Raw genomic sequence first — 27,321 nt, forward strand, 5'->3', positions numbered from 1 at the left:
CCTGTGGATGCTCATTTTTTTGTGAGCAAAATTTTAATTCATTCTTGAACCTATAAATATTCTATCATCATCTAGTTTAAACGACTAAACATGAATAGCGCCAATTTTCTAAAACTCATTATTTGCTTGTTTGATAAAATCATGCAAATGTAACTCAAATGGTACTTGTTTCTTATATTTGGTTAATCAGTCAAAATTAAATCCTGATGCTGATGGCTCGACTGCAGACAATCTTACAAACTAATTTTGTGTTGATCTTATGTATTTTTGATGGGATTAAAATCTGTTTTATATTTTGATAAAACTGTATTCCCGATGAGATGATGACATTGTTGTTGCAGTAATCTCGCTTTGTCCCATTTACCCATGGTATACAAATACTGTTTTAAATATATAATATACATCATGTCTAATTACCTTTCATCTAATTAGACTTTTGCTAATAGTATAATGTTAAATCAGACATAATAGCTGTAAGTGGTTGATGATAAGGTCAGCTATACAATGTGGAAATAATTGCCACAGTGACTATTGCAGTGTCAATTTACAAAGGGTCAGAAAAAGAAATACCAGACCTCTACCATGTCTAAATTGTGGGTGGGTGTAAAGGAAAAAGCTCAATTATGTGTAGCTTGTGGCGAAAGAAAACAGCGTGCGCTAAAAAGATACTTTGATATAACAAATGCAACTGATGACATAAAAATAAGAGACACTCAGGATTATATTGTTCGGTATGTCAAAAGTAAGGAAAATAATACGAGACAAAACTATTGTATAATGGAACAAGCAATAATTGAAATCAATAACACTGATGAATTTGTGAAGCATCCGATATTTACTAATTACGAAGCGAGCAGAGCAGGTGTTATACGAAACTGTTGACTTTTTAAAAAAAAAACAATTGGTAGTCATCAAATATAAATATTAAATAGGTTTTATAGGTTACAAGAAAGACAAGAAGTGGGTCTTCATGTTGACATTTAGAAATGTGTGATATTTTTGTACACTTTTCTTAATTAAAGGACGATTGTTCTTTCCCCGATACAAATTGGATTGTTGACCAAAAGCAACAAGTGATCCAATGTTTATGATGTATCGCTACCCAGAATTACACAATGTGCTGAATAGGCCGACATAGTGGTAGGTATGACATTATTCTTACCACTGTCCTATTTGCAAATGCCAACTTCGCCTAACATCATTCACTCTCTCTGAAGTACTTATTATCTGTAGAGCACTCCCATGACTTCTGGTGAAACAATGATTTTCAAAATGGCTCAACAGGACTTTCACTCTACTGGCTGAAAAGAATGTCCAAGATGTCAAGAAAACACTTCTTCTTTTTAATTGTTTAGTGTTTAAACCATCTTTGTAGCCATCTAAAAACGTTGTCTCATCTTTGATAATCTTTAGGAATAACATGATTTTAACATTATCTGCTATGGTGGATATATTGGTTTGTAACTTGGCACCATTTTTAATTCAGGAACAACAGACATAAGAAGTCTTCTGGTGTTAACACCATGTTAATACGACTTTGTTTTGGAGAAGCTTTGTTGTTGTTGTTGTTGTTGAAGGGTTTAACGCCATTTTTCAGCTCACGATAGGCTGTACATGGCAGCCAGTATTAATGGTAGAGGAAGAACCCGGAAAAACCCCAGGAAAGAACCACCGACTCACGAGAAGCTACTGGCAAGCTTTCTCACATACCCACATTAGCCGAATCCGAGACTCGAACACACCCAGAGGTGAGATGGCAGTGATCCGTAACAGAGAGCACTTTAGACCACTCGGCCACTCACGGCCCCTTTTGGAGAAGCAATGATAATAATTATTTCAAGATGGACGCTATGAGTAGCTATATCTGATAAAAGACTAATACCATTTCAATTTAGTACCAACTAGACATCATTAAGAAGTCTTTTGGTGAAACCCCAATACATGATCAGCCATCTACGAAAAGTAGTGATAACAAGAGTTTCAACATGGCCCCTGTGGTGGTCATATTTGAATCAGATTGGTACATTTTTCATTTAAGACCAACAAGACAACATAAAAGGTCATGCAGTGAAAACCCTGTTCTAATACAACCATTCATACGAAAGAAATAGAGACAACTTTTTAAGATGGTCACTACGGTAGGCACATTGAATGTCTGAATGGCATCACCAGGACATCATAGAAAGTTGTTTGTAACAACCTCACATTCATCTGACCAACCCTTTAGTAGAAGTAGTGATAACAATATTTTCTAGATGGCTGCTGTTATGGCCATATTGGACATCGGACCAGCACGGTTTTCTTTAAGACCAACTAGACATCTGATAAACTCCATTATTGTATTACTTTTCATTCAGGCATGTAAGCAATATGATTTTCAATGATAGTGACCATACTGGATATCACATCGGCACCATTTTCATTTAGAACAAACTAGACACCATAAGAAACCTTCCGGAGAAAAACCCATGTCGATGTGATTTGTGATCAGTAGGAATAGCAATCAAGATTTCCAAGATCGATGCTGTGAGCATTTGGCATCAGATCAGTCCCATTTCATTCAAGACCAAATAGGTATCATTAGAAGACTTTTGTGCAAATCCCTTGCTAATGACATCCATTTAGACACAGTGATAATAGGATTGTTAAAATTGTCACACTTGTGGCCATATATTAAGTCTACACTGACCATTTTCATTTTGCCCCAATCAGACTATAAAGCAAATGGGTGTACAATGTTTGATAGCATTTCCCAAGTAGTTTAGGAAGAGTAGTGATAACAAACTTGTTCCAATGGATAAAAGGATGATGGCAACAGACAGACAGACAGACCATCCCAAAAGCTCTTCCAGTGTATGAAGTTTTTTTATTAAAGAAAAACATTGTAAAAATTATGTCATTGGGACCATTTTTTGCCAGAGATGAACGTTTTTCAACAAATATTTACCAAGTTTCATGACTGTGAAAGGCATGTTTCACATAAATGAAGCAAAAGGCAAAAGTCCTGTCAATGGTATTTATGAGAGAAACAGAACAACAACACACATTTTGAAAGCTAAAACTATGGATAGGAGGAACATATTCACCAATGCATCAAAAATTTGGCTCTTTTGATGTACATTCTAATACTAAAGGTGGAGAATCAAAATAAAACCCTACCTTACGAGAGTTATCTTTAATCTGCAGTGGACATAGAGTAGGAAAGTAATTATTTATATCTTTATTCTTAACATGTATCAATATGTATTCTGTCATGGATTGTGTTGCAATACGTATCAATGCATAATACAGGCAAACTGTTTTATGCCTTACTCTGTCATGCCTATAATTTGCAGGCAAAACAAAATTGATGGGCAAGAACACTGGTTTTTAGAAACATTTATTTCAAAGCTTGATGCTAATTTAATTTCCAGATCGTCAGGAAAAGGTTAATGTACAAGAATGGTCAAGAAATATGAGCATATGTTTTGCACCAAGTTATACATTTCTTGCACAAGTAAATTATTTGCAAAGTAATGTCCCATATCCCAACAAATAATAATAATAATAATAATAATAATAATAATATTTGCAACAAGCCAAGTACAATTAGGGGTACATTTTAAATACAAAAGTACTCATTTTTCTAACAAAGTGAATAGTGACAAAATTTACACAATTTGATTTAAAACTTTAGTTCAAAGTTCACCGCCAATAATACTAGTAAAATAGAAATAGAAGACATCTTCTAAAAGGTCAAGGTATGGTTTGGAACTTCTGGGACTGAGAAAAAAGGTATCATAAAATGATTTAGTGAAAAAATATCAAATTTTGCAAATATCTTGTTTACTATAATTAATATTTTATCATTTCTTCTATTTAAATTGGAATGTCAAGTACCTTGTTCCTAATATTAATTTGTAGATAATATTATTTTAAAGAACACTTTTAAGTCAACACTGTCATGACATTATTTTCCAGATTTATAAGAAGCACTGAAGATTCCTTACATGGAATGTTTTAACATCTATCTTAACTAATGAGTTTTATCCTATTCTGTTTCTTTGTTTTTAAAAAAAACTTCTTTTGATTAAAAGTCAAGTGAAAATATCTTTTTTTTTATAATAACCACGCATTGGCTTTTTTAAAAAATGGTGTGAACAACATTTGCTTTAGAAAATGCAAATAAATTGTCATTCCAATAAAACTGTTAACAGTACATTTTTATTTTGCTATTACTGACCCTTTATAGAAAAATCCACATAAAATCTCAATGTATTCATGATTTTCTTTTTGTCTGAAATATCTTCAAACAAGATAAACAGTCCATAAGACTAAACAATGTAAAAAAAAAATTCCATGGAATGTTTTTTTTGTATGGTTTGGTTTGTTTTGGTTTTGATGTTCTGTTGTACAGCAGCACAGTAAGGTTATGTTCTTACAGACAATTGGGGCCTTGCCCCAGGTTTTAATGTTAACCTGAACAAGATCAATATTTACAAGTAATACAGAATAAATGAATAAAAAGCAAGTATAATATAGCATCACAAATTATCACAACAAATTAAATTCACAACACAAGACACCGTACAATGAGCTGAAAGCTGAAAACACAAAGTGATGGAATGGAAATGATTTTCAGGTAGTAAAATTTAAACCACTTACCTAAAGAATCATTAAATGCAGGTAAAATATACAGCATATAATAATTTTGATCCTTTGATGCTAAAATGCTTTAAAATAGTTCCCTACAATTAATAATCATGAATGAATTTTTAAATACATTATCTATTTGCACTGTGCTCTATGACTTAGTGCAGGTATGAAAAACCTCTGGCCTTCTCCAAACCAGTACTTTTATGTTTCATATAAACATTTGCTATTGCTACAACAGCATTTATAGAAAGCAGGGATAGATCATAAAAGACAAGGCAAAATGTTAAAGCTCTGCAATACAAAATGGTCACCCAAGTATTATCAGGTGCAAAGAAATCATTCTACCAGGTGTAAAGAAATCATTGCATGCTCAAGGCTGCTGACTGGTTTGATGACTATGTAAAACACATCCTAATCAACACTACTCCATTTCTTGAAGATTTCTTTCTGTTCATCATTTTTACAGTCTGTATCAAATTAGATCCCATGTATCTTTCTTTTTCTTTCAACAAAACATAAGGTGAGTTTTACTGTATGCAGTCTTTATTTATTCATACTTCTATGCAAATGGGCAAAATGCAACTTGTCTGCATAATGAACCTAAAGCTTGCCATCATTCTAAATAATTTATTTTACATATTTCATATATCGATTGATATAATGTGGGATCCATGGAAAGGCATTTTCTTGTGTCTGGTATATAGGTGTCATTCTAAAAATGATAAATTCATTTATATACCTTGCATTTGTGAATAGAAATCGACAGTGTTTGTGCATTAAAATGAGTTTTGATATCTGCATGCCTAGTGAGTTGGTTCCCACTTTCCTTCAACTATGTTCCAACCTATTCTTGCATACAGGTGCATGTGAAAGTACATTAAAAGTGCTGGTGCTAGAGAGCAAGGTGACATGTACCATTAATTATGACATCGATTCAATTTCTTGCTTGGGATTAATTATAACTCTCTAACCTCTTTGATCATAATAGTGTTATTCCATATCAATCTCTTTCAAAGAACCATGTATCTATACATACAATGTGAGATCAAGAAATAAGCACCTTCTGTGTTTGACAAAAACAAAACATAAAGTTCTCTGCCTCATTCTTAAGGCTTGCCCTTTTGTAAAGTAAATTTTTGTCTGCAACTCCCAAAAACTTCAAATAGCCACAAGACTTGAAATGAATAAAAACTAAATCCAAAGGGTTGGGTTCACAGTGCCTTGGATTTACAAAGTTCCACTATGACTGCACATGTATATTGTTTAAGTATTGTACAAAAAATAAAATAAAACGTTTTCAAGTTTGTATCCTTCCAAAAATCATCAATAATAACCTCATGGAGAGCTCATATGTCCAGCATAAATATAAAGCAAAAGATGTAAGCACACGTTTTTGTGTATTAAAAATATGGCACTTAAACTGCACAGACCTTGGTATCAATCCATACTTAAAAAGTTTGCATATACTGTTTAGTCTATGTATACACTTGTTTAACCTCTTTGAATTCAGCAGGATATTACTAAAATCAGAAAATGATATGTTTACAACATTCTGGCTATACCGTGTTAAAAGTTTTAATATGGAAAGCAAACACTGGTAAACATCAACTGATAATGAAAATAACTTCTCTTTGATTCTGCAGCTAGTTTGGAGTTTGATATCATATCACCTCTCCTTATATAAATATATGTTTGCTTGTAAACTATCGCAAATTTTAGAACCAAATATAATGAGAAAGCAATATAATGTAATGCAATGAAATAAACACTGCATTCATCAAAGAAAAAAATTCTGTTTTCAAAGTGAGGTAGAAACAAAGTTGTCTTCATCTAAAAATATAAAATACTATCACTGTTTCAGCTGAATTAGCATTCTGCTAAAAACAGAAAAAGTCTGTTATCACTTCCGCTACATGGACAAAAAATTAGACCACCACTAAACAGTACATGAAACTTAGGCATACAAAGAATCAACTCCACATCTTGACACATCGCTAGGTTGGGCAAATAGCTTTTTGATAAATTCTGCCTAAAAAGATTTAGCTTTATTCCAATTTGCTCAGCTGAAGAAAAATTATAAATTCAACCCTAGCATAATGTTTTCACTGAAACCATCTCAATTCTCCCAAGTGCCCAAGATTCACCGTCTGGGTCATTCAAGACTTCCTCCTATTCTGCCGAGTAAAATTGGAATGGAGAATACAATCTCTAAATACAAAAAAAGCACCTGCTCATACCTCCTAACTTGCAGGAATGTAACATAAAAAAATCATAATATACATATACAAGAGAACCTACCCACATACATATTAGAGCAGAGGACATTTAGCAAAAGATGAATATTTTGCAACATTAGAGAGAGGAGAGTCCATTTCATCCTTAGTGGCCTGTATATTACATACGTTCTTAAACAGCTGTACATGAAGATGTCATTTGGTACACATCCAAATCATTAACAACTACAACAACAACAGATGAAACTCGTGAGAATGTGCGCCATCTCAGAGGTCAAACAACTTACATACCTTGAACCCAGTGAAGGCACTTGTAATGTAGAGTATAATGTAGAGTGTAATGTAAAGTACACGTCCACAGAAGTAGCTCAATTTTTTTTGATCACATTAATAGGAACTCTGCGAAACATTAGTGTATCCTACCATATATTGTTAAGCAACTGCCTTCTCTGGGTACCATGCATGTTTAAATGAAACAGCCCTTCTGACTGACTCTCCACTTTTAATGAATAAAATTATTCTCATATTATAAATGTTTTTAAGAATATCAAAGTATGTTTGCTTAAAATTAGGACAAAGGAAATCCATAAAAAAAGTGCATACACATAATCCTTACCTAGTGAAAATAGCATTTTCTTCTATTTTCAAACTAAATAAACTAAATAAAATAACCACTAAAATTATCTCCCTTTCAAGACCAATTACTAACTTGTCATTCACAACAGCCATTTGTATTTCTTTTATAATAAAGATATTTCTATGTACACAGCATAAAGATTACTCTAAATTTTACTGACAACATTGATTCTGGTGAATACCACAAAAAGGACATCTTCAACTTCATTTAATTTCTGTCTGAAAGAATTTCTTTCATTGCTTCAGGACACAAGCATTAGAATTTTTTTTTAAACAGCAGACAATTTACCAATAAACATCTCTCGATTTACATACTGTTCACCTGAAATCTCTTAATTTTAAATCACATATTTAACATACAACATCTTAAACAATATTTAACAGTGTTTAAAAACATCCTTTAGGACTGACACACAAACTCACAAGCTTCATTTAAATTTTCATATAATTTGGTTTTTGCTGTATTTAAACAGGAAAAAATCATGCAAGAATTTTGTTCAGTAAGAAAGTGTTGAATCATCCCATTCTAATGTTTTATTTTCATTCTCGTCTTCTTCCTCTGAACTATCCTTATCATCATGGAAACTTTCTACATCATCATCTGTATCACTGTCGTCTCTTAAAGGTCGTACGCCATTTTCCTCGTATTCAAAAAGCTGAAAGATAAAATGTATTTTTTTTCTTCACACCAGAAATGTCTATTGATACTCAAACAAAGCTTTGAATTTAATGGGTACTTCTTTCACTTGGTTGCCTTGCTATTTTTTATTGCATTTGCAAATGATTATGGTAATTTATGGTAGTTTAACTGTTTCTTACACAATCATATTTATAACACTACCAGTTCTTATGGAGATATAATTTGCATGCCTTTTAACTTTTTTTCTTATTTAATTCCCTTTTTTTAATTTTATACAAAATACATAATTAAAATGATAATACAAAGCAGGTTTACCTTTAATTGAGGTAACAATACAATACAAATATCTCTCAAACACAATCAGCAGTTAATTAGGTTCTCAAAGAAATGCCTGTGGACATAGCTGTGATGGTAGACTGTCAAGCTTCATACAACTTAAAAGGTTGCTTCCTTGCTCTGGATAATTCATGGTCATTAGTAATTTCTCACACTCAGAGCATAAATATCTTCAGACTTCAAAATTTTTGACAATCTCACACTGCCTTCATCAGGGACTTGTATGTTGATCCACATGACCTGTAAAATTTGCCAATCTATACATGGAGTTTTTTTTATGTCACCTTGCTCTCGAGCACCAGCACTTTTAATGTAATCAGGCAAGAGCCCACCATTGATGTGGTTCAGATATGTGGATGATACCTTGAATAAACTCATGATTACCATGTTCAGGAGTTCTCTAATCAGCTCAACTCCACTGACCCACACTTCAGAACAAGAAAATGTCAAGCTACCATTCTTGGACACATATATGCATGTAAATGATGATGGATCAACCCAAGTCACTGTGTATAGAAAACCAACCCACACTGACCAGTACCTGAACTTTTTTCCAATCACCATCTGGAACACAAGAGGTCAGTAGTAAGATCTTTAACACACCAAGCTAACTCCCTAGTCTCTGATGAGACAGTGAGACAGATCAACTGGAGAAAGTAAAGCATGTTAAGTCAGCACTATGGGTAAATGGTTATCCTGAGTGGATTTTCAAACTTCCAGAAAAGCAGAAAAAAAAGCACACAAACCCAGAAGTAACCTAAATAGAACCAACACTGGCATGCCATATATCCTTGGTACATCAGAAGTCCCAGCCAGAGTATTCAGAAAACATGAGATCAACATATATCACAAACCATACAACTCTTTAAGACAACAACTTGCATGTGAAGGACAAAACTGAAAAGTTTAAAATTTGTGGTTTGGTTTATTATAGCAAATATATTGATTGTGATAAACATTACATCTGGGAAACAGACAGACTGTTAGAAACCAGGATTAAGGAACACATCAATAGGGAGTCATCAGTTATATATGAACATTGTAGGAATATGGGCCACTCTATCATTCCCACCCAAACCAAGGAGATCGCATCAGAGGACAATGTATGGAAAAGGAAGGTGGAGGCAACTGAAACACAACAGCAGAGGCCAACACTAAACAGGGTCAAGGGGCTTGATTTACCACCCATCTACATCAGTCTGATCATATCATGGGACCATTATAGGTGATGTGATAACATTAGTTGCTGATTAAAGCAGTGTTTGATTGCCAAAAATTTCGAACTCAGAAGATATTATACTCTAGGTATTGGAAATTATTAATGATCATGAAAATTTTCATGTTTGAATATAAGAAGGAAGATCTCATTAATGATATTTACACTGAAACTGAATTAAAATATACGACTAAAACACAAATTTCACTTGAGAAAACTTATTTAATTTCTATTTATTTCTCTAAACATTGCCACCAGAGGACGTAAATGGCATTTATCAAAAGTGTATCAGAAATTGTTATTCTGAATGTACTGAGAGTGTTTTATTGTAAAGCAAATGTCACAAAATATAGGTGGACACCTTAAAAGTTCAAATTTTTTATGCTGATTGAAATCTGCAGGTGCTACATCATTTTCGATGATAAAATGAGCAATATATAAGGGTTTTGTTGACCAATTTTGATGTTGGTTTACCTCACATTCAACAAATAAGGGTCGATTCTTTTAGCAATTTCTTGAAAAACATTGGAACCAAGCCAGCCAGTGTCATAAGCGACTCCATGAGTTATCCAGGTGCAAGTCAAAGAGGGGCTGGTGTATTATGAATATTAATGGTTTGAAGGGTTAGGGCAATACAGAATTGTATATTAAACAGGATCAAAGGGATAATCATAAATGGCAACATAATGAAAATTTCAATGAACATCAACCACAGGCGAGGGACAAAGTAACATGTGAGACTCAAAAATCATTGGTTAACAATTTTGATGAAAGATGGTGGGATGCTAGCAAGTTTTGCTGATATATGAGAATTATTACTTCCCTTTTCCTACACAAACATTCAAAAATACAAAAAGACATTATATCCGGGGAATAAAATCAATTAAAGTCAAGAACTGGTGACAGGCTTTTAGCACAGATCATACTGACATGCAGTACTCAGTCCTCTTAATCTATTATTGAACTTGTATTATCATGCCAAAGGACCATAACATTTTCAAAACTGTCCCACAAAAATTGAGTTCAGATGTTGAGCATGCACTTATTTGGTTTCATGGAATCACTAACAAACATCACTCTGACAGCCAGAGCCTATTTCTTGCCTTGTATATAAGAAAAAACAAGTGGGATCCGTATCTGCCTCCACATTATAAGCAGGCTCACGAGTTATCAAGGCATTCGAAAATTAAGTGGTGTACTGGTAGTTTTGGTAACAGTCTATTGTAAGAGCTGACTGTCATTGCTGGTAGGAAGGGTTCATGAATGGCAAACACTACAGTACAATCCAAATCAGTAATATGTTAATACACAAGATCAGGTGTGCACAAGCATGTTCAGCCACGTAATGAACAGAGTGACCTCATTAGTTGCCAGCAGCGAGCTCAAAAAACAATCTACTTCAATAAATGTTAACACCATAGCTTTCTACTTTTACAACGCTGTAAAAACACACAGCCATCTTATAAGCTGCCAGCAGCTAGCTCAAAAGCTGTATAAAAAAAATAGTTGTAAAAAAAATAATTGTTATACTGACTTTTCATTTTCGGCCAGCTACTTTAAATGATAATGAGAAGTCTGTGTATTATATTACTTTATCCCAGGCTCAAACTAAACTTTAACAAAGCAACATATTTAGCTGTTAACTTGGCTATAGTAAGACTCTCAATAATAATAAATTATATTTGTCTCACTACCTGACAATGTAGTTAAATTTGTCCTCCTATAAAATCTGTACATCAATATTTTTTACATACATATCACTACTGTCAAAGGATAATAGAAAAAAAATTATACAAAACAAGTAAATCTTGTCCCATCTCTGACAATTTTTGTCAAACCTGGTCATGTTTAACTTACCTAATATCATATAAAATGCATCATAATGAAAAGAAGCACAACACTCATATTTTGAATTTTAGAGATGTAGTTTTGGGCATTCTTTTTTATTCCTACCTCTTGATCCATGGGATTTACAGTGATGTTCAGCTCAGAGTTATCCCACTCCATCTCCTGTTTCTCATCCACCTGTACCACCTGTGTCCGCCTGTGGGCTGCACGGATACGGAATATGCCCAGAACAATCATGAACAGCAAGAAACCAACACACACAACAATAATGGCAATCATGCCAAAGTCTGAAACAAATCATTAACCAATTAAGAGTTTTTGTTTTTTTATGCTATCCTTAATAAGATCATATACACATCATAAATTGTTTTACAGTACTGTGAACTCTGAAACTTGAGACTGAAATATAGACGTGTTCACATAATAGCCAGCTGACGGCAAAAATAGGTTCAAGTTTTGATGTGTAGCTCTGTGATTTTGCTAAATTGTAGAAACTGTTTATACATTCTAACAACAACCATTAGCTATACTCTTCAATATTTTGCATGGTACTTAAAAAAGACAAAGTTTAGTCAACAAAATGAAAGAATTGAGCAAAATTGTTTCAAGTTAAGATTACCATAATTAACCCAAACATTCTAAAACTTTAAACTTTAACAGTTTTCTCTGTCAGTATAATTCATGTATTAATCATACATGTGATTTTACGGGTGGCAGAACAAAACTACCATTTTGAAAGCCATCTACTCCACATACCCTTTTTTATAGTTGAACTCTACTGCTTTTGAAAATGCTGAGCCTTTTAAAAAAGGTAATAATAAAAACGTTATTTTTACATGTTCTATCAGCACATTAGAGAAAACAGTCATTCTGGATTTAGGTAGATGTCTCCATCCTGAACTGTTCTTTGTGAAGAATTTGGTCAAAGGCAAAATATTAATGATAAACAAAACTTTCCCCTTCTCTTGGAAACTAAGAAAATCCAGAAATGAAATCTTGGACTTTTTATGTTCTGTACACTATCTTTTGCAAGCTTCTTTAAAAGGGCATACATCTCTTGTCTGCAGAGATACCAGTAGAACAAAATGGGGGTCCTTGAAAAAGGCAGTAGGTCCCTGAAGAGAACTGTAACCCTCCCTTATGGTGAAAAACACAACTGCATCATCCAAGAAGCCTTGAAAATAAAGGCTTAATCTGGCACCAACCTGACATTGGTAAGGGTTGCACTATGCTGGAGTTGGTACAACTCTCTAAGGGCAACTACCTCCTTTCTTCAGGAAGGGAAAGGAAATCTACAGAAGTCTTCATCTAGCCCTCACCCCCACCTCAACATAAAAATGATCAGTAGAAAGGGGCCTTAAACTGGGACTAATTTTTTAAATCCTTGGATAGGGAAGCCCTGGACTTTCAAGAATGGGGGCATGTCTTCACCAGTTTAGCTGTGCCTGGTACAGCAGCAAGGGCCATGTGCTGCTCATTCCATAAATCCTCCAAAGCCACTTTAACTACTAGCCCTCCAAACAGAATGTCTGCATCCAGTGGAGCTGCCTGTAAAAGGCTCTTGTTATAATCCAGCAAAACCTTAGATATTTCCCTCCGTGGTGAAGTAGCTCAAAGCACACAACAGACATCAAGTGCTCATGTCTCCATATATTGGACAGCCTCTTCGCAATCTCTGCAAAGCTGCTGGCAACAAAGTTTCCTTATTAACCTGAATGAGGCTGCTAAAGTAAGTTTGGAACATGAAGCATAAGACCTTGAATAACATCGTCCATCAAGATAGTATGATCTACCCATACAAGTTACAGAAAGTGAAACAAATTCACAAATACATGCAAAAATCAAAAAAGAATTATTTACCAACTGTATGACTAATGGTGGTGGCTAGAGTTGGTAATGAGCATGAGTTGCTGCCCTTTGTTTATTTGAGATAGAAAAGATGAATTTTCGTAATTTTAGCTGTGTTGGGTTCAGGAGGTAGCAGGCTTATATTCCTAATGTTAATGTGATTGAGGAATATATCTGAAGGAGAAATAATGGGGTCATCCAGATGTGATGAGAAGGAAGCAGGACCCTTTTCTGACTGTATAGGCCTGGCAATTTTTTCTGCCAAGTTTCAAACCTCAACACACCACAAACATCAAATGGAGCAGCCACTGTGCATATACACACTAAACAGATGGGGAGAGTGTCCCATGCTGACTTCAGCCCACATTTACCATCACCTTGAGGCATTATGTAAGATTGAAAGGAATAGATGCAAATAATAATAAAAAATAACCAAAACAAGAATAACTTAACCTAACATCAGTTTAAAAAGGGGCACAGGTACATAAAAATAATGATTGTGAGAAATTAACATATACAGCAGAAAGAAAGGATGTGATGTAAAGTCCCAATGTCAAATGACAAATTAATTAATGAAATATTCAGCAACCAAGAGACATGAGCAGAGATGCACCAAGTCCAAGGAAAAGGAGGATGGTATTCAAATTGTCAAAAGTGCATTATGGTAATGGACTGCGATGAAGTTTTTTTCTTTCTAAACCTCCAATTATTTCATTGGTGGAATTAATCTTGGACCAGGGACTAGCACCATCAATGCACGAATAGTAGGTAATGTATTACTGCTATTCAAATGTGTTTTGTGTCTTACTGTTTGTAGTGACATTAGCAGGTGCAACATTCAGCCCAGACATCTTCTCCATCTGAAGATCTTGCTGTTGAATCTGAGCATGTGCATGAACAAGTTGCACAGGTTCCTCACTGACAAGCATCACCTAGAAAAACACACATACAAAATTGCTTTAATGAGAATCAATCAACTTTCTTGGCATTAGAATTAGAATTAAGCCTTTTATTCTCAATACACTTTGAGAAACAAAACTCAAGTCCAAAGCCATAGTCAATCTAATTAATCCCCAAAATCAGCTGAATGTCACAAAAGTCCCTTTCTGAGACTGCTGCATTTTAATCATGTAGAGATACTCCAAGTATAAAGACTATCCATATATTGTGCGTACACACAGAAGGAGCCTATTATTACCACTCCAAAAGAAAAATAACTTTTTTATTCAAATTGTCTAAATATTATTTTCTTTCTGTGAAAGGATTTTTACTCATGTGACAAAACTTTGAATACATTTATTTAATTGATTTCCTTTGGAATCTAATGTTGATAACTGTTGTAACAGATCTTTAGCTATCTATATAAAACATGGTGTATGACACTGGTAAACATTTTAACATCACAAAATGAAGACATTTTCACGTGCCTTTAATAATTACAATAATTACATAGATACATAATTGATGTATTGGATTTTCCCAGCTCTCTGTTACAGACTAATTTATGGTTCTATCATGATATAAATATTGGTATGGTTTGATGTTTAACAGCCAAGGCAAGCGAGTCAAGTGCCTTGCCCAAGGACACATCATGGTAAGCATTGTGGGGTGATCTGATGGTAGGATTTGAATTTGTGTCAAGTTCAGCATGCTCACCACTGAGCAACTGTGCCTCCTGTCTCAATTAGTCACATTTCATGTTATGTAGAAAAGAGAATCAGACCTACTCTGCATTCCAATCTGTACGGTAACCCAATGAATGAAAATGTAGTTAAAATAGATCCAAACAGAGTAAAGTGCTATGGATCCATAAGTATGTAACAGATGTTCTGGTTCTCTCCAGATGCATGTATACAGTCAAACCTGTCTACTATCCATGAGAAAAGACACAGGAGTACCTCTGTATGAATGTTCACCTTTAAAAATTGTTTCTTTAACAAATACCATGCTCCAAATATGTGTATCATCATCATTATTATTATTATTATATCAAAATTAGTTTAATGTTCACTATTCAGCAAAACCATAAAATATGTGTACATGTTCTTCTCTCCCAAATTTGTATTCAACACAAAAATTCTGTATCCTGCACACATTATCTATCCAATAAATTAAATCATCACTAGGGGTGAAACGATTCATTGATACATTGAAGTATGAATACTTCTGCCATACTGATATACTATTACGTTACACTGAATTCTGATTTGTGGTTACTGTTTGCCCCAGACCAAGGTAAACAAAAACCACCAATTAGAGCATAGGATGTACTGGCAAAGCAACAGAAAAACTTCTGGTAAAAATGATCTGTAAAGTACCTATATCACACAACAGAAGCAAACTGGAATGTTTCTATTTATGCTGAGATAATTAATCAGGAACAAGTCAGTGGATTAAATAAATTGGCACAGAATCAATGAGGGGTCAGATTTAAAACTGTACAAGTCTGTCATCTTGTGTAAATTTTTATTTTATGTATAGATGGAGAGTGGATGTTGTCAATAGTTTTCCTTTTTAACTAACAAAAACAAGTACCTGTTGGCATGGCAGTTGTTTTGCATCTGCAGGAAGTACAATGTCATAGACTGTATCAGTATTCATCCACAATCCCATGCTGGTACTTGTTCTAGATGAGATTTTCCATGCCCGAGAAAATTGCACTATTTCTTCTGTTCTGACGATAGCATGTTAATGTCTTCCAAGTGAAGACATGAAATTTATGTATTTAAAGCATTCATGTAGTACAAAACAAACGGTGTGGTGGTCAAGATTACTCATGCATCTGATCAAATGGTGCAGCTGGGAGTGACTTAAAAGGTTGAATTAAAATCACTGACAACAAACAGGTAGTCAGTTTTGAAAGTTATTATTTTTTTATTTTGTCGATGATGAGAATGGCATATAAATATATGCCAAGTCTATGTCTGTAATCTTCATACTGGAAATACAACCAATATCATCACACATAAAAGTGCACCACCTACTAATGTCAGACCTTTTAAAGATGGAAAGACCATCCTGTTGATATTTGTATCAATAATGCATAATACAGAAAGCTGTTTATCATAATCTTATCAATACATGGCACAGGCGCATCGTTTCACCCCATATAATCACCAATTTAAATAACCAATGATCTTGTTTAGTTTTATGAACTATGATGAAACTCCCCTTAGATCATCAGTATTTTCAAGACAGTGCAGCATTTTTAGCACATTGTCACAGCAATGTAAAGACATCAACAAATATTTATATATGTAATTACTTTCCACAAGTAAACACTAACTTGCATTTGAAAGAACTCCAACTGTCTCCATTTTTGCCAGCTTTCGAACTAATTGATCCATTTTTGTCAAACCTCCATTCTAAAGAACCACTAATGGGCACAAGAAAATGGAAGACTGCTGATTGGCTAAAACATTGTTACATTTGTAGGTCATTATTCCAGACAAATTTTGACCAATCAGCTATTGTGTTTACATTATCAGCTTTATAAATAGATTAAAACAGCATGCATTGTGTGAAAATTGGCAACATATTTCTTGTGAAAAGAAATTAAATACGTATTGAAATATTTACTGGCAACTTCCCTTCATCCTGAAAATGTATCAACAGAACTTAATTCTGGAAAATACTGGTTACCTGGAGCAACTATAACATTACCCAGTCAGAGGAAAACACAATTTTTTGTTATTGACATTCCGTCTTAACTTCTGTGGTCTGACTCATACATGCACACACAGACACATCACATAGATTGATGAAAGGGAAGCTTTGTCCAGGGCAAAATGATGCCTAAATTACGGACAAGTGTCACTGTAAAAAGTAAACACCATTAGGAATTTGAGGGCTATGTGTAAAACTGCAACATTATATGTACATAATGTTTACACATTTCAAGGTTACACTGGGTATCTGTGTAAAACAAAACAAAGACATTCCTTTCTGATAGTTTCAAGACTGACAACATGCAGGCAAATTAGGCAAAGGTTATTTACAATCAATGCACACCAAATGTTAAGCAATGCTGTTACAGGTAGAAAATGCTCTCAGATATCACTGTATGAAACTACCTATGGTCCCAAGGACAAGTAAAGTTTTATTTGGTACAGCAAATTTTTACAAGGCCAGGATGAGTGGTTTTCATGAGTCCTGTGCAACCATCTTTCCTTTATCTGCCACACTGACCATGATCTTTGAATGCACAATATTGATTGGCTTCTCCTTACCTCCAATACAAGTCATCCACTAACCTTATCTGAAGATAATTTTCAATGGTATTTGCCATAATATGGCTGTGAATTATAAAACTATTAAAATGAACTCTTGATAATATGGAATTGTAGGTCACAACACATGTGGAAACAGTGAAAAAACAATGGAAAATGTTATTGAAACCCTGGTGTGAAGGTTATCTGTGGCCCTTTCAAGGTTAGTGGTTTCAACCATATTCTCTGGCAAACATTTTTATATTGTAAACTATGTATCAACTGATATCTTATTAAAATGTGTACCATGGGAGGGAGGGAGGGAGGAAGTAAGTAATGAAAGAAAAATAAAAGAAGGAATAGATCATTCTGATTCGGGTACCTGGACCTCCATTTCATTACTGGTAAACCTGCCATTCTGGGAGGAACAGCTGATGATGAATGTGCGACTGTTGATGTCTTCACCACGTTGGTGCACATACTGAATTCCCTGGATTACTGTTTCATAGTTCTTCACTTGATCAGCATCTATGGAAGGAAAACTTGTTTTAAGACAGGAAATTGCTTCCTTATTAAGCAAGAGCCAACATATTGGGCTTAAAAAGACCTAGTTTGTTTTGGAGTTAAAAATACATCAGACTAGGTTTCCACTTTTGCTGACTTGATCAAGTTTCATTCTGAGAGGGAGTGTCAAATGGTCATATTGCCAAACAACCTAATGACTTAAATTAAATTGCAAGCTGCATCACCAGGCTGCCATGATCTGTCTATGGTCCAGACACATTATTCCAATTGTCTTAACGCATTATAATCTTTTCAAGAGTTGATATTTCCAGACCTCTTGACCCTAATCAGTAGTTGAGTGAAGTAATATCCCTAGTTTTACCCACGAGTCAATAGTCTACTATACAAACACTGACAGCTGGTCTAACATCATTGCTTTTTCAAAACCTCACAAATAATGCATATGGCTTTTTTTCTCCAGTGTTGCTGATCCTTTGATTATCTGCCTTCCTTATCACCAAATGCAATAAGCATGAATTGCCTGATGTAATGTCAGTTCTAAGTGCAGTAAACATTTTTTGCAACTAAAAGTTAGGTCACACATTTGTGGAGTTTTTGTTCATACAAAGGCCATGCTGCCATGCAAAGTGGGTGACTAAGTCACCCACTTAAAATGTTAACTTTGCATACAAGTTTGATGACAGGATTTTTGTTTAAGTTTAAGGCAGACTTCCCCAACCACTTATTTTGACCACCCAATGAAGCAATTGTAATATGAGGAAACAATTTGTCATTCTGGACCCAAACTATCTTGGCATATATTTTGTTAAAACTGCCATCACTATGTCACAGGCTTTAAAGGAACAACCTTAAAATCAAAGTGAATTTAAATTGAACAATGAAAGCTTTTCCAACATCCTTTTCCTGACAAGAATACCAAAAATGGTGCTTATATCAAATTGAAAGTTGGTATTGGTATGTGTCTGAAGTTCCCTGTACTCTCCAGCAAGCGCCTGTATAATAAGATGATGGTGAGAATATACTCTCTAAACAAAGTATTTTATGAAGGCTTTCATAAAATATGGATCAGTGGAATGCATGAAAAATTCAGTGTCATTTCTTGCCAAAATTAATAGCAGACAACCTGCTGATGGTGAATAAGCCAAGACTATACATAAAACCAAACTTGTATAAAGTAGACATTTTTGCAACTTGGCAGGAAGGTATGAAAATGTGTAATTCTACTGTATATAGAATAAGATGGACTCCATAGTAATGACGATAACAGGGTTACTGTCTATACTCACTTATAAGTGAGGTATAACTGCAAACAGCATCAATCCTAATGTGCCAAATACATAATGTACTGGCAGATCTATGCAGGTTTCAGAAGTAATCAGCAGAACCACTATAGACCTTGATCTGCCTGTGCATTATTTTTTTGTTAGAATGGGAGTACCATCTATACAAGCCTTTAAGTCTAACCGTACACAACATAATAATGCTCTAGCGGATCAGGGTCTATAGCAGTTTGTTCTACTGATTATAAAATGTCTATTCAAGTTGCACATTGTGAGATGGTAGATTCTAGTCAATACAGTTTGCAGCTGGACCCAACATATAAGTGATTATATATGGTAAACCTGTTACCACTACTGCTTTGAAGCCCTATCTTATCATTTATGCTAATTGATCACAAATAATACCGCTTTATGTTATCTGTCAACACTTTTTCACAACAAACTTATATGCTTCTGATGTCATGGCTTCAATCAAAATTGTATACAAGCTTGAATTAAGGGCATCAGAACAATAGAACATCTCAGGCACTTCATTTATAAACAGGGAGGAGCCTATATGAACAGAAGTCAGGCTGACACAAGTCTATACAGTTGCAGCTAAAACTAACTTAGAAGCAAGAACTGACATTACCCCCTTTACCTCAACTGATAACCCTAATTTATCATTTATGCTGACTAATCCCAAATCCCACTGATTTTTGTTTGCTTGTCATCAGTTCTCCACAACATTAGACTTGAACATTGCGCATATCATGGCTTTAATCAAAACCACACAGACTCTTGGCTTAAGAGGAACAGAACATCTCAGGCACATTAGTTATAACAGCGATGATCCCCTTACATGAACAGAACTTGGGCATACACCATTGGTATGGAAAACTGTTATGCACATAAAAGTGATACCCTAAACCAGAGACCATATTTTTATTGAGTTCTTCTTGGAAAAGGAAATCATACAGTAAACGGTTCTGATGTGTTGTTATATATACAATCGATCAAAAAAGTAATCAATTACACTTACTGATAATAACAAGACCAGCATTGGTCTCGCTGCCTTCTAATCTCATGTTAAACTTGATCATCAGGTCCTGTGGCAGGGTCAGATGCTCAACATGGAGGTTCAACTGTGGCTCAGTGCGAATCATGCAGCGGTCCAGCAGAATGTTGTCCTTTGCATCATTCTTTGCCTTGGTGTCTTCTGTATAGCACAAAACAAAACATAATGGCATAGTATGAGCTTATGGTTAATTGACTGATTGTATTTTAATATCGCATCAGCACTGTTAGGCTATTTAGCGCCATACAAAATGTTATATGTAGAATCTTTTAAAAATTATAAAAAGTCTCTTATCAACCAGCGATATAAAAACCAAATAGTTGAAATTAAAATGATATGATGGTAACGGTGAAAAATAAAGCTTCACAATCAATGTGGGATGTAAATGGTATGTGTTAATGAAGACTGATGAAAAGGTATTGAAAAAAGGGATGGTATATATATTGCATAAAACTAATCTAGGTGATAGCATAAAAGTTAGAGTTTAGAGTAAACGTTCACTGCTTTCAGGAACTCTATAATACAAGTGATGTGTATTGTATCAAAAAGTTCCTTCATGTCATGCAGATTGTATACTGATCGCGCATAGATTGCAGGTCAAAACACTCTATCATAAAGTGCTTAACAGTGAATGGTTCATTGTAAGAAATGCACTCTGGTGAGTATTCACCTTTTAGTATGTGGGAGTGGGTTATATAAGCATGACCAATTCGAATTCTTGCAAGGACTAACTCCTCCCTACGCATGATTCTGTAGGAAGGAGTCCGTTCTCCTAGGGTTGGCTTGATGGCATAAAGTTTATTATTCACTGCATTATTCCATGATGCCTGCCAGACTTTGGAGATTAATGACCGATGGATCAAAACAGTTTAAACATTTGGATAAGGTATTTGGTCTTGGAACTAAATCAAATGCGCAGAAAGCATCATTTCTTAAAATTATACTTGTGCTTTATTGCGTGGAAAACATTTTTCTTCTTTCAGTCACAATGACTTTGATCTCTGACTTCTAATTAATAAGGTTCTTTCTCACCGTATGTACAAACTATCTACAAAATTTGGTAGCTATAAACTGGAGAACAGGTGTTACTGTGTGAAAATAGTTTTTCTTCCTTCCATTAATGTGACCCTGGTCTTTGACATATAGACCCAAAACTTGACAGGTTTTGCCTAACCCCAAAAATAAGCCCTCCACGTTTTGTAATACAGATTATTAAAATTTCCAACTACAGTGTGGAAACCATATTCATTTTTTTTAGCTACAGTGATCTTGGTCTTTGGACCCTGAAACAGAAAGGGTTCTTCCTTAGCCCAAGACAATGTTTGGTAACTAGATGGTGGATTTTAGTTGCTGTGCAGAACTATTTTGCTATAGTGTGAGAAAGTATTGGTTGGGGGGGAACATGGGTGCATTGAAACAGTGGAGAGGTATGGTAGGGCTTGTGGGTGAATAAGGAGACTTCTAATGTAAGTCTACAATGAAAACTTTAACATAAGTATAACTGGTACTGCATACACTTACGCTGCTGCAAAGTCTTGGACATTTTGTATTCCAGCCTCTGTCGTTTGTCACCAGAAGAGTTATTGTCAACAGTATACGATGGTCCTTTGGCTTCTTCTACATCTTCTTCTGCAATATCAACCTCCTTGTCTGGGATGGGGAGTTGTGTATCAACCTCAATAATTATGTCTCTGAAGATGAGGTCTCCACCACGTAATGATGTGGGTGTTGCATGGTAGAATTTCTTTCCTGAGATTGTAATGATAGGACTTTGGGAAGGCTGGACAAATACATAGCTTTGAACAGTTGCAAGGATCTCCTCTGTGTGACCACAGCTGTTAACAGATCCAACAAGGAACAAGTAAGATGTTATTACTATAATCTTTGTTTCTATTTCTATAATTTTCATCAATGTTTGCATCCTATTGCAAGTTTACACCCAAAACAGACTTAAAAAATTACTGAATTACACTGTTGATTTGAACAAATAGCATTTCCCCCAAACATTTAGAGCAACTGTTAATGTTGGTACTTTAAAATGAATTCTAACAGATGATGACATTGAGTCACAAATTGGTCCAAGTACAATAGCTTGGCTCAAGCTAGTGGGCAAGGAGGGGTCCAAGTATAATAGCTAGTGGGCAAGGAGGGGTCCAAGTATAACAGCTAGTGGGCAAGGAGGGGTCCAATTATAATAGCTAGTGGGCAAGGAGGAGTCCAATTATAATAGCTAGTGTGCAAGGAGGGGTCCCAAACTAATATTCTTCTGGCTGAAATTTTTTCCAAGGAATCCAAGATAAGACCATTTCTTCATTTCAACTGTCGTGCTGAAACTAACTCTGCTATTCCCTGGCTGTAACAAATGCCTCAAATTGGCCACCGTGGCAACCATATGAGATGTAATCAGTATCCTTTTCTATCTGGACAACCTAGAGACCATTAAAAGTCTTCTGGTGAAAAGCCCATGACCATTCAGTAGCAGTGAAAACATTAGATTTTCATGATGGCTATTATGACAGCCATACTGGGTGTAAGATAGGTACCATTTTCACTGAGGTCCAACTAGATATCAAAAGAAGTCTTTTTGGTGAAAAACCCATGTTAACATTGCCATCTATTCAGGAGCAGTAGCTATAACACGATTCTCCAAATGGCCACCATGGTGTCCATACTGGTGGTCAGATTGGCACACTTTTGATTTAGGACTAACATCTTACGCCTTCTGGTGATAACCCCATGTTGATATGGCATTTGTTCACTAGAATTGATAAAACAATTTTCAAGAAGGCTTTCATATTGGCCATATTGGATATCAGTGGTATTTTCATTCTGGAACAACTAAAAAGCTTTTAGTAAAACCACTTGCAGATTTGACTGCCCAATGAGAATTAGTAGTGATACTATTTTTATACTGGCTGTCCAAATCACAGCATTGACATTTTTTACAATGAAGTTTCATGTCAATCCTCCAGGAAGTTAAAATGTAATGATAACTAAAGAATGACTGAAGCTCAACTTGTTTATGAAAAGCACAGATACCAAAGCAGCTAGAATTGCTTTTTTATGTGACCTTCATTTACATGATAAAAACTAGATCAAGTGCTTTAGAAACCTATGATTGCTGCTTAATGTGGAACTCAGTTGTAAAGAATTTATGACGAAAAGCCATGATTTTACTGGGGGTCACCCCTTAAGCATTGAATCAAGTTGAATTATTGGTCTAGTGCAAAAATGGTGACTTCTCTGCCAAAAACGCACTTCAAGTTTTCCTTAAAAAAACTTACACTGATAACTATTTTGATTGAGAAATCAATGAAACATTTTACCATATATTCATAAGATGAGATCTCATACAACCATGCAATAGTCTCACTGAAATGGTCAAGACATGTACAAGGCTGTATGTAGGCCAAAGAGAGCAACTTTTGTTTCTTGATGAGAATCACCAGTGTAAACAGGTTCATGAATTAGACACACATGAAGCTATAGTATAGGCTAATAAAAATGAAAAATACGTATTTATATTTTTTTCCGAACTCTTACACAAACGCTGCCTTTTGAAAATTAGTCCCAGAATATTTGTAGATAATGTTTTGACTACTGTTTTTAACTAGTGTCAGATTTTTTTCAAATGACTGTCACTCATCTAACAAAACATTGTAAAATAAGTTTGCAGCCTTATAATCAATCTCTTTAAAGCACAAACAGAGCAGAGCATTCTATGTAGTTCTCACACTAAGGAATACATTTTAAATCAATAAATGTACATTTTCAAATGAAAATATATGTAATTCACTACTCCCTTGCATCTCCCTCAAACTCACACATTTCACTTTTTTATCTGAAGGAAGAAGTCACTACTCCCAATCTTCTGGCTCTAGTTTGACCATTACTTTATACTGATCAATTAGGTCTTAAACACATTTTATTACAACAGATTATACAAAAAGCAACAGTGCAGCTTAGGATTTTATAAAGTGGGACCACTGTAACATGTCAGTGCTATAGATTATACAAGAAGTAGCCACATAGTAAGGGACTATAAAAGGTGGGTCCACTGTAACATGTTAGCGCAATACATTACATAAAGGACAGTGGCTTAATGAGGGACTTTATAATGAGGTTCCCAGGTAATATGTTCTAATTATAGATTATACATGCAGCATTAACAGAATAAGGGACTTTGCAAAGTGGGAGCACTGCTACGTGTTACAGATTATACAAGAGGCATCCAAATATGAAGGGGCTTTGCAAAGTGGGAGTTCTGCTACATGTTACAGACTATACAAGAGGCATCCAAATATGAAGGAACTTTACAAAGCAGGATCACTGAAATGTGTCACAGCTGCTGCAACAAAGTGATAGGTACCATTACTTGCAGACCCTGGTGCAAATCTCTACAGAGTACAAATTAAAAAATCTCAAACCTGTATTGTTATTTCTTCACATTTAATCTAAACCAGTGACTTTATAACATAATTTGGGGAGGGGGTAATATGTGCATAGTCAAGACAGTATAGAGGCTGGTGCATGCAGCCAAGTTGATGGGTGCCATAACCCATAGATATAGGTTTGAATCTCCACAGAGTATGAATGAAAAATTCTAACTTCTATGATAAAATATCCTCATATTTAGAAATTCTGTTAATACAAAATCCTGTGTGTGTGTGTGTGTGTGTGTGTGTGTGTGTCTGCAAACACAGACACTTTTGTAAAAATTCCATGACAAAGAGCATGTATTAGCAATAATGTCACTTTATGAGAGACGGAAGTAATTGGAGAGTCAAATTTAAGGTGCTCCCTTAAGTACAAATAAATAAACAGAAGTCAGAGAGTTTAGTGGAGGGATATTAACAGCAGTACTGCTAATGCAAGATAAATATCAAAGACATTGTAGTATGCAGGAAAAATTCTTTGGAGACTAAGCCTACATGGTTTTGTTTTACCCTTAAAACAACTGAGGTGCACCTCTAGACTTGGTTAATTGGGCCCCTGACTTTGTACTGATATTGTCTGAAACTATTAAGAGTGTAAATATAAACAGAGCTGTGGGTCTGCAAATACACTGGCATCAGATTTTAATAACAGTGTCTTTCCACAAATATTCTAAAAACCAAGTTTTCATTCAGTAAAGGCTGACAAGTCTAATGAAGGACAGACAACACATAATGGAAGCATGGAGATGACAAAAGCTCACTTAATTTGGTGGACAAATGACCTAAAACATTTGTGATCTTTCTAAGGCAACCCTCAAATTCATGAGTTTTGTAAAGCAAAGAAAACACTGATATTGAAATATCTGACAAAGCATAACTTACTGGACACTGGTTTTAATAGATAGGTTCCTTCTGCCAGGTGTTGGGTATGCCCGACCATTACTGTAAGTTACTTCCTGCAGCAAACCTTCAACCTCTGTGGCATTTGTTCCCATGATGCTGAATTCAGTCATCTCATTGTTGAAACTTACGGCCTGCAAACACAACTTGAAAAACTAGAGAAATGGACAGCAATTTTCTATGTTAATATATCTTTGCTCACATGCATCCTACTTCTACTCCTCTGATGGAAATGAATACACAGAAAAAGGAACTATGTAAATTTCCTGTCCAATCACAAATGGACCAGAAATATGGCTTCCAGGGTAGTAACAAACTCAGCCAATCAGAATCAAAATCATTTCATTAATATGCACTGATCATGCTCATTAACATGTACTGATCTTGCTCATTAATATGCAATGATCTTGCTCATTAACATGTACTGATCTTGCTCATTAATATGTACTGATCTTGCTCATAATATGTACTGATCTTGGTCATTAATATGTACTGATCTTGCTCATTAATATGTACTGATCTTGCTCATAATATGCACTGATCTTGCTCATTAATATGCACTGACCTTTGATCTTCCTCATTAATATGTACTGATCTTGCTCATTAATAAGCACTGATCTTGCTTATTAATATGTACTGATCTTGCTCATTATCAAACACAAACATCATTATTTTACATGTACTCATTTGAAATGGAGAAAAAAATGTAGAATGTACACATGTAGTAACAGCACAAGTTTTAAAAAATGCCTAAGTCTGGTACAAGTTTAATTTAAAAATTACGTTTTAGTACTGATGAGACAATTTCTGGTAGTGATGCGCATGAATTTTTTTGTGATAATATGTATTACTTTGTGAGAAAAATAAAATTTGAGGCATTGGGGATCATCATTTATATTTTTTTTAAAAATAATAGAGGTAATGATAACTTGTAATTGAAAACTGGATTTCTTACACGAGTTTTAACATGCAAAGATTAATATGTTTGACAGTACTGAAGAGAGGCACTGTTTTCATTTAGGACCAACTAGACATCGTGAGAAGTCTTGTAGCACAAGGATAATCTCAGGTGCGGTGATAACAAGATTTTCAAAATGGCCATTGTGGTGGCTTTACTGGATGTGCAAGCAGCAGCATTTTCATTTAGGACTAAGCAGACATTATAAGAAGTCTTTTGGTGAAAAGCCCATGCCAATATGACTTTCCATTTAGAGCAGTGATGACAATTTTCAAGATGACTGATATGGTGGGCATGCTGGACTTTAGGTAGAAGCTATTTTCATATAGGACCAGAACAAAACATCATATTAATTTAGTTACAAAAAATTAGCATTAAGAGATTAGTGTTAGGACTGGTTGGCCTATTTTCAGGATAATGTGGATGGGTGGGACATCATGCTACATGTCTGCAGGCATAATGCCCCAGTGCTAGACATCACTATAAACTGTCACACTGCAGACATCATAGCGATGTGACTGAATAATTGTTAAAGCTACATTAAAAATCCAAATCACACATACA

At 34.9% G+C, this 27,321-nt stretch overlaps 1 protein-coding gene across 1 annotated transcript in view; it reads right to left on the reverse strand.

Annotated features, from left to right (window-relative positions):
- Positions 1-3,363: 3,363 nt before the first annotated feature.
- Positions 3,364-27,321, reverse strand: part of LOC149781619 (calsyntenin-1-like) — a 108,275-nt gene continuing 84,317 nt past the window's right edge. The window contains exons 11-17 of the mRNA XM_089935664.1: positions 25,782-25,933; positions 21,985-22,298; positions 20,428-20,604; positions 17,984-18,129; positions 14,202-14,325; positions 11,651-11,832; positions 3,364-8,161 (exon numbers count right to left, since the gene is read on the reverse strand). Of these exons, the coding sequence (XP_089791790.1) occupies positions 8,003-8,161; positions 11,651-11,832; positions 14,202-14,325; positions 17,984-18,129; positions 20,428-20,604; positions 21,985-22,298; positions 25,782-25,933 (1,254 nt within the window). The 3' untranslated portion in view covers positions 3,364-8,002. The remainder of the gene's footprint in view (positions 8,162-11,650; positions 11,833-14,201; positions 14,326-17,983; positions 18,130-20,427; positions 20,605-21,984; positions 22,299-25,781; positions 25,934-27,321) is intronic.

This window comes from Sinohyriopsis cumingii, chromosome 15 (genome assembly GCF_028554795.1).
Source record: "Sinohyriopsis cumingii isolate HCF-2022 chromosome 15, ASM2855479v2, whole genome shotgun sequence".
In the NCBI taxonomy this organism is placed as follows: domain Eukaryota; kingdom Metazoa; phylum Mollusca; class Bivalvia; order Unionida; family Unionidae; genus Sinohyriopsis; species Sinohyriopsis cumingii.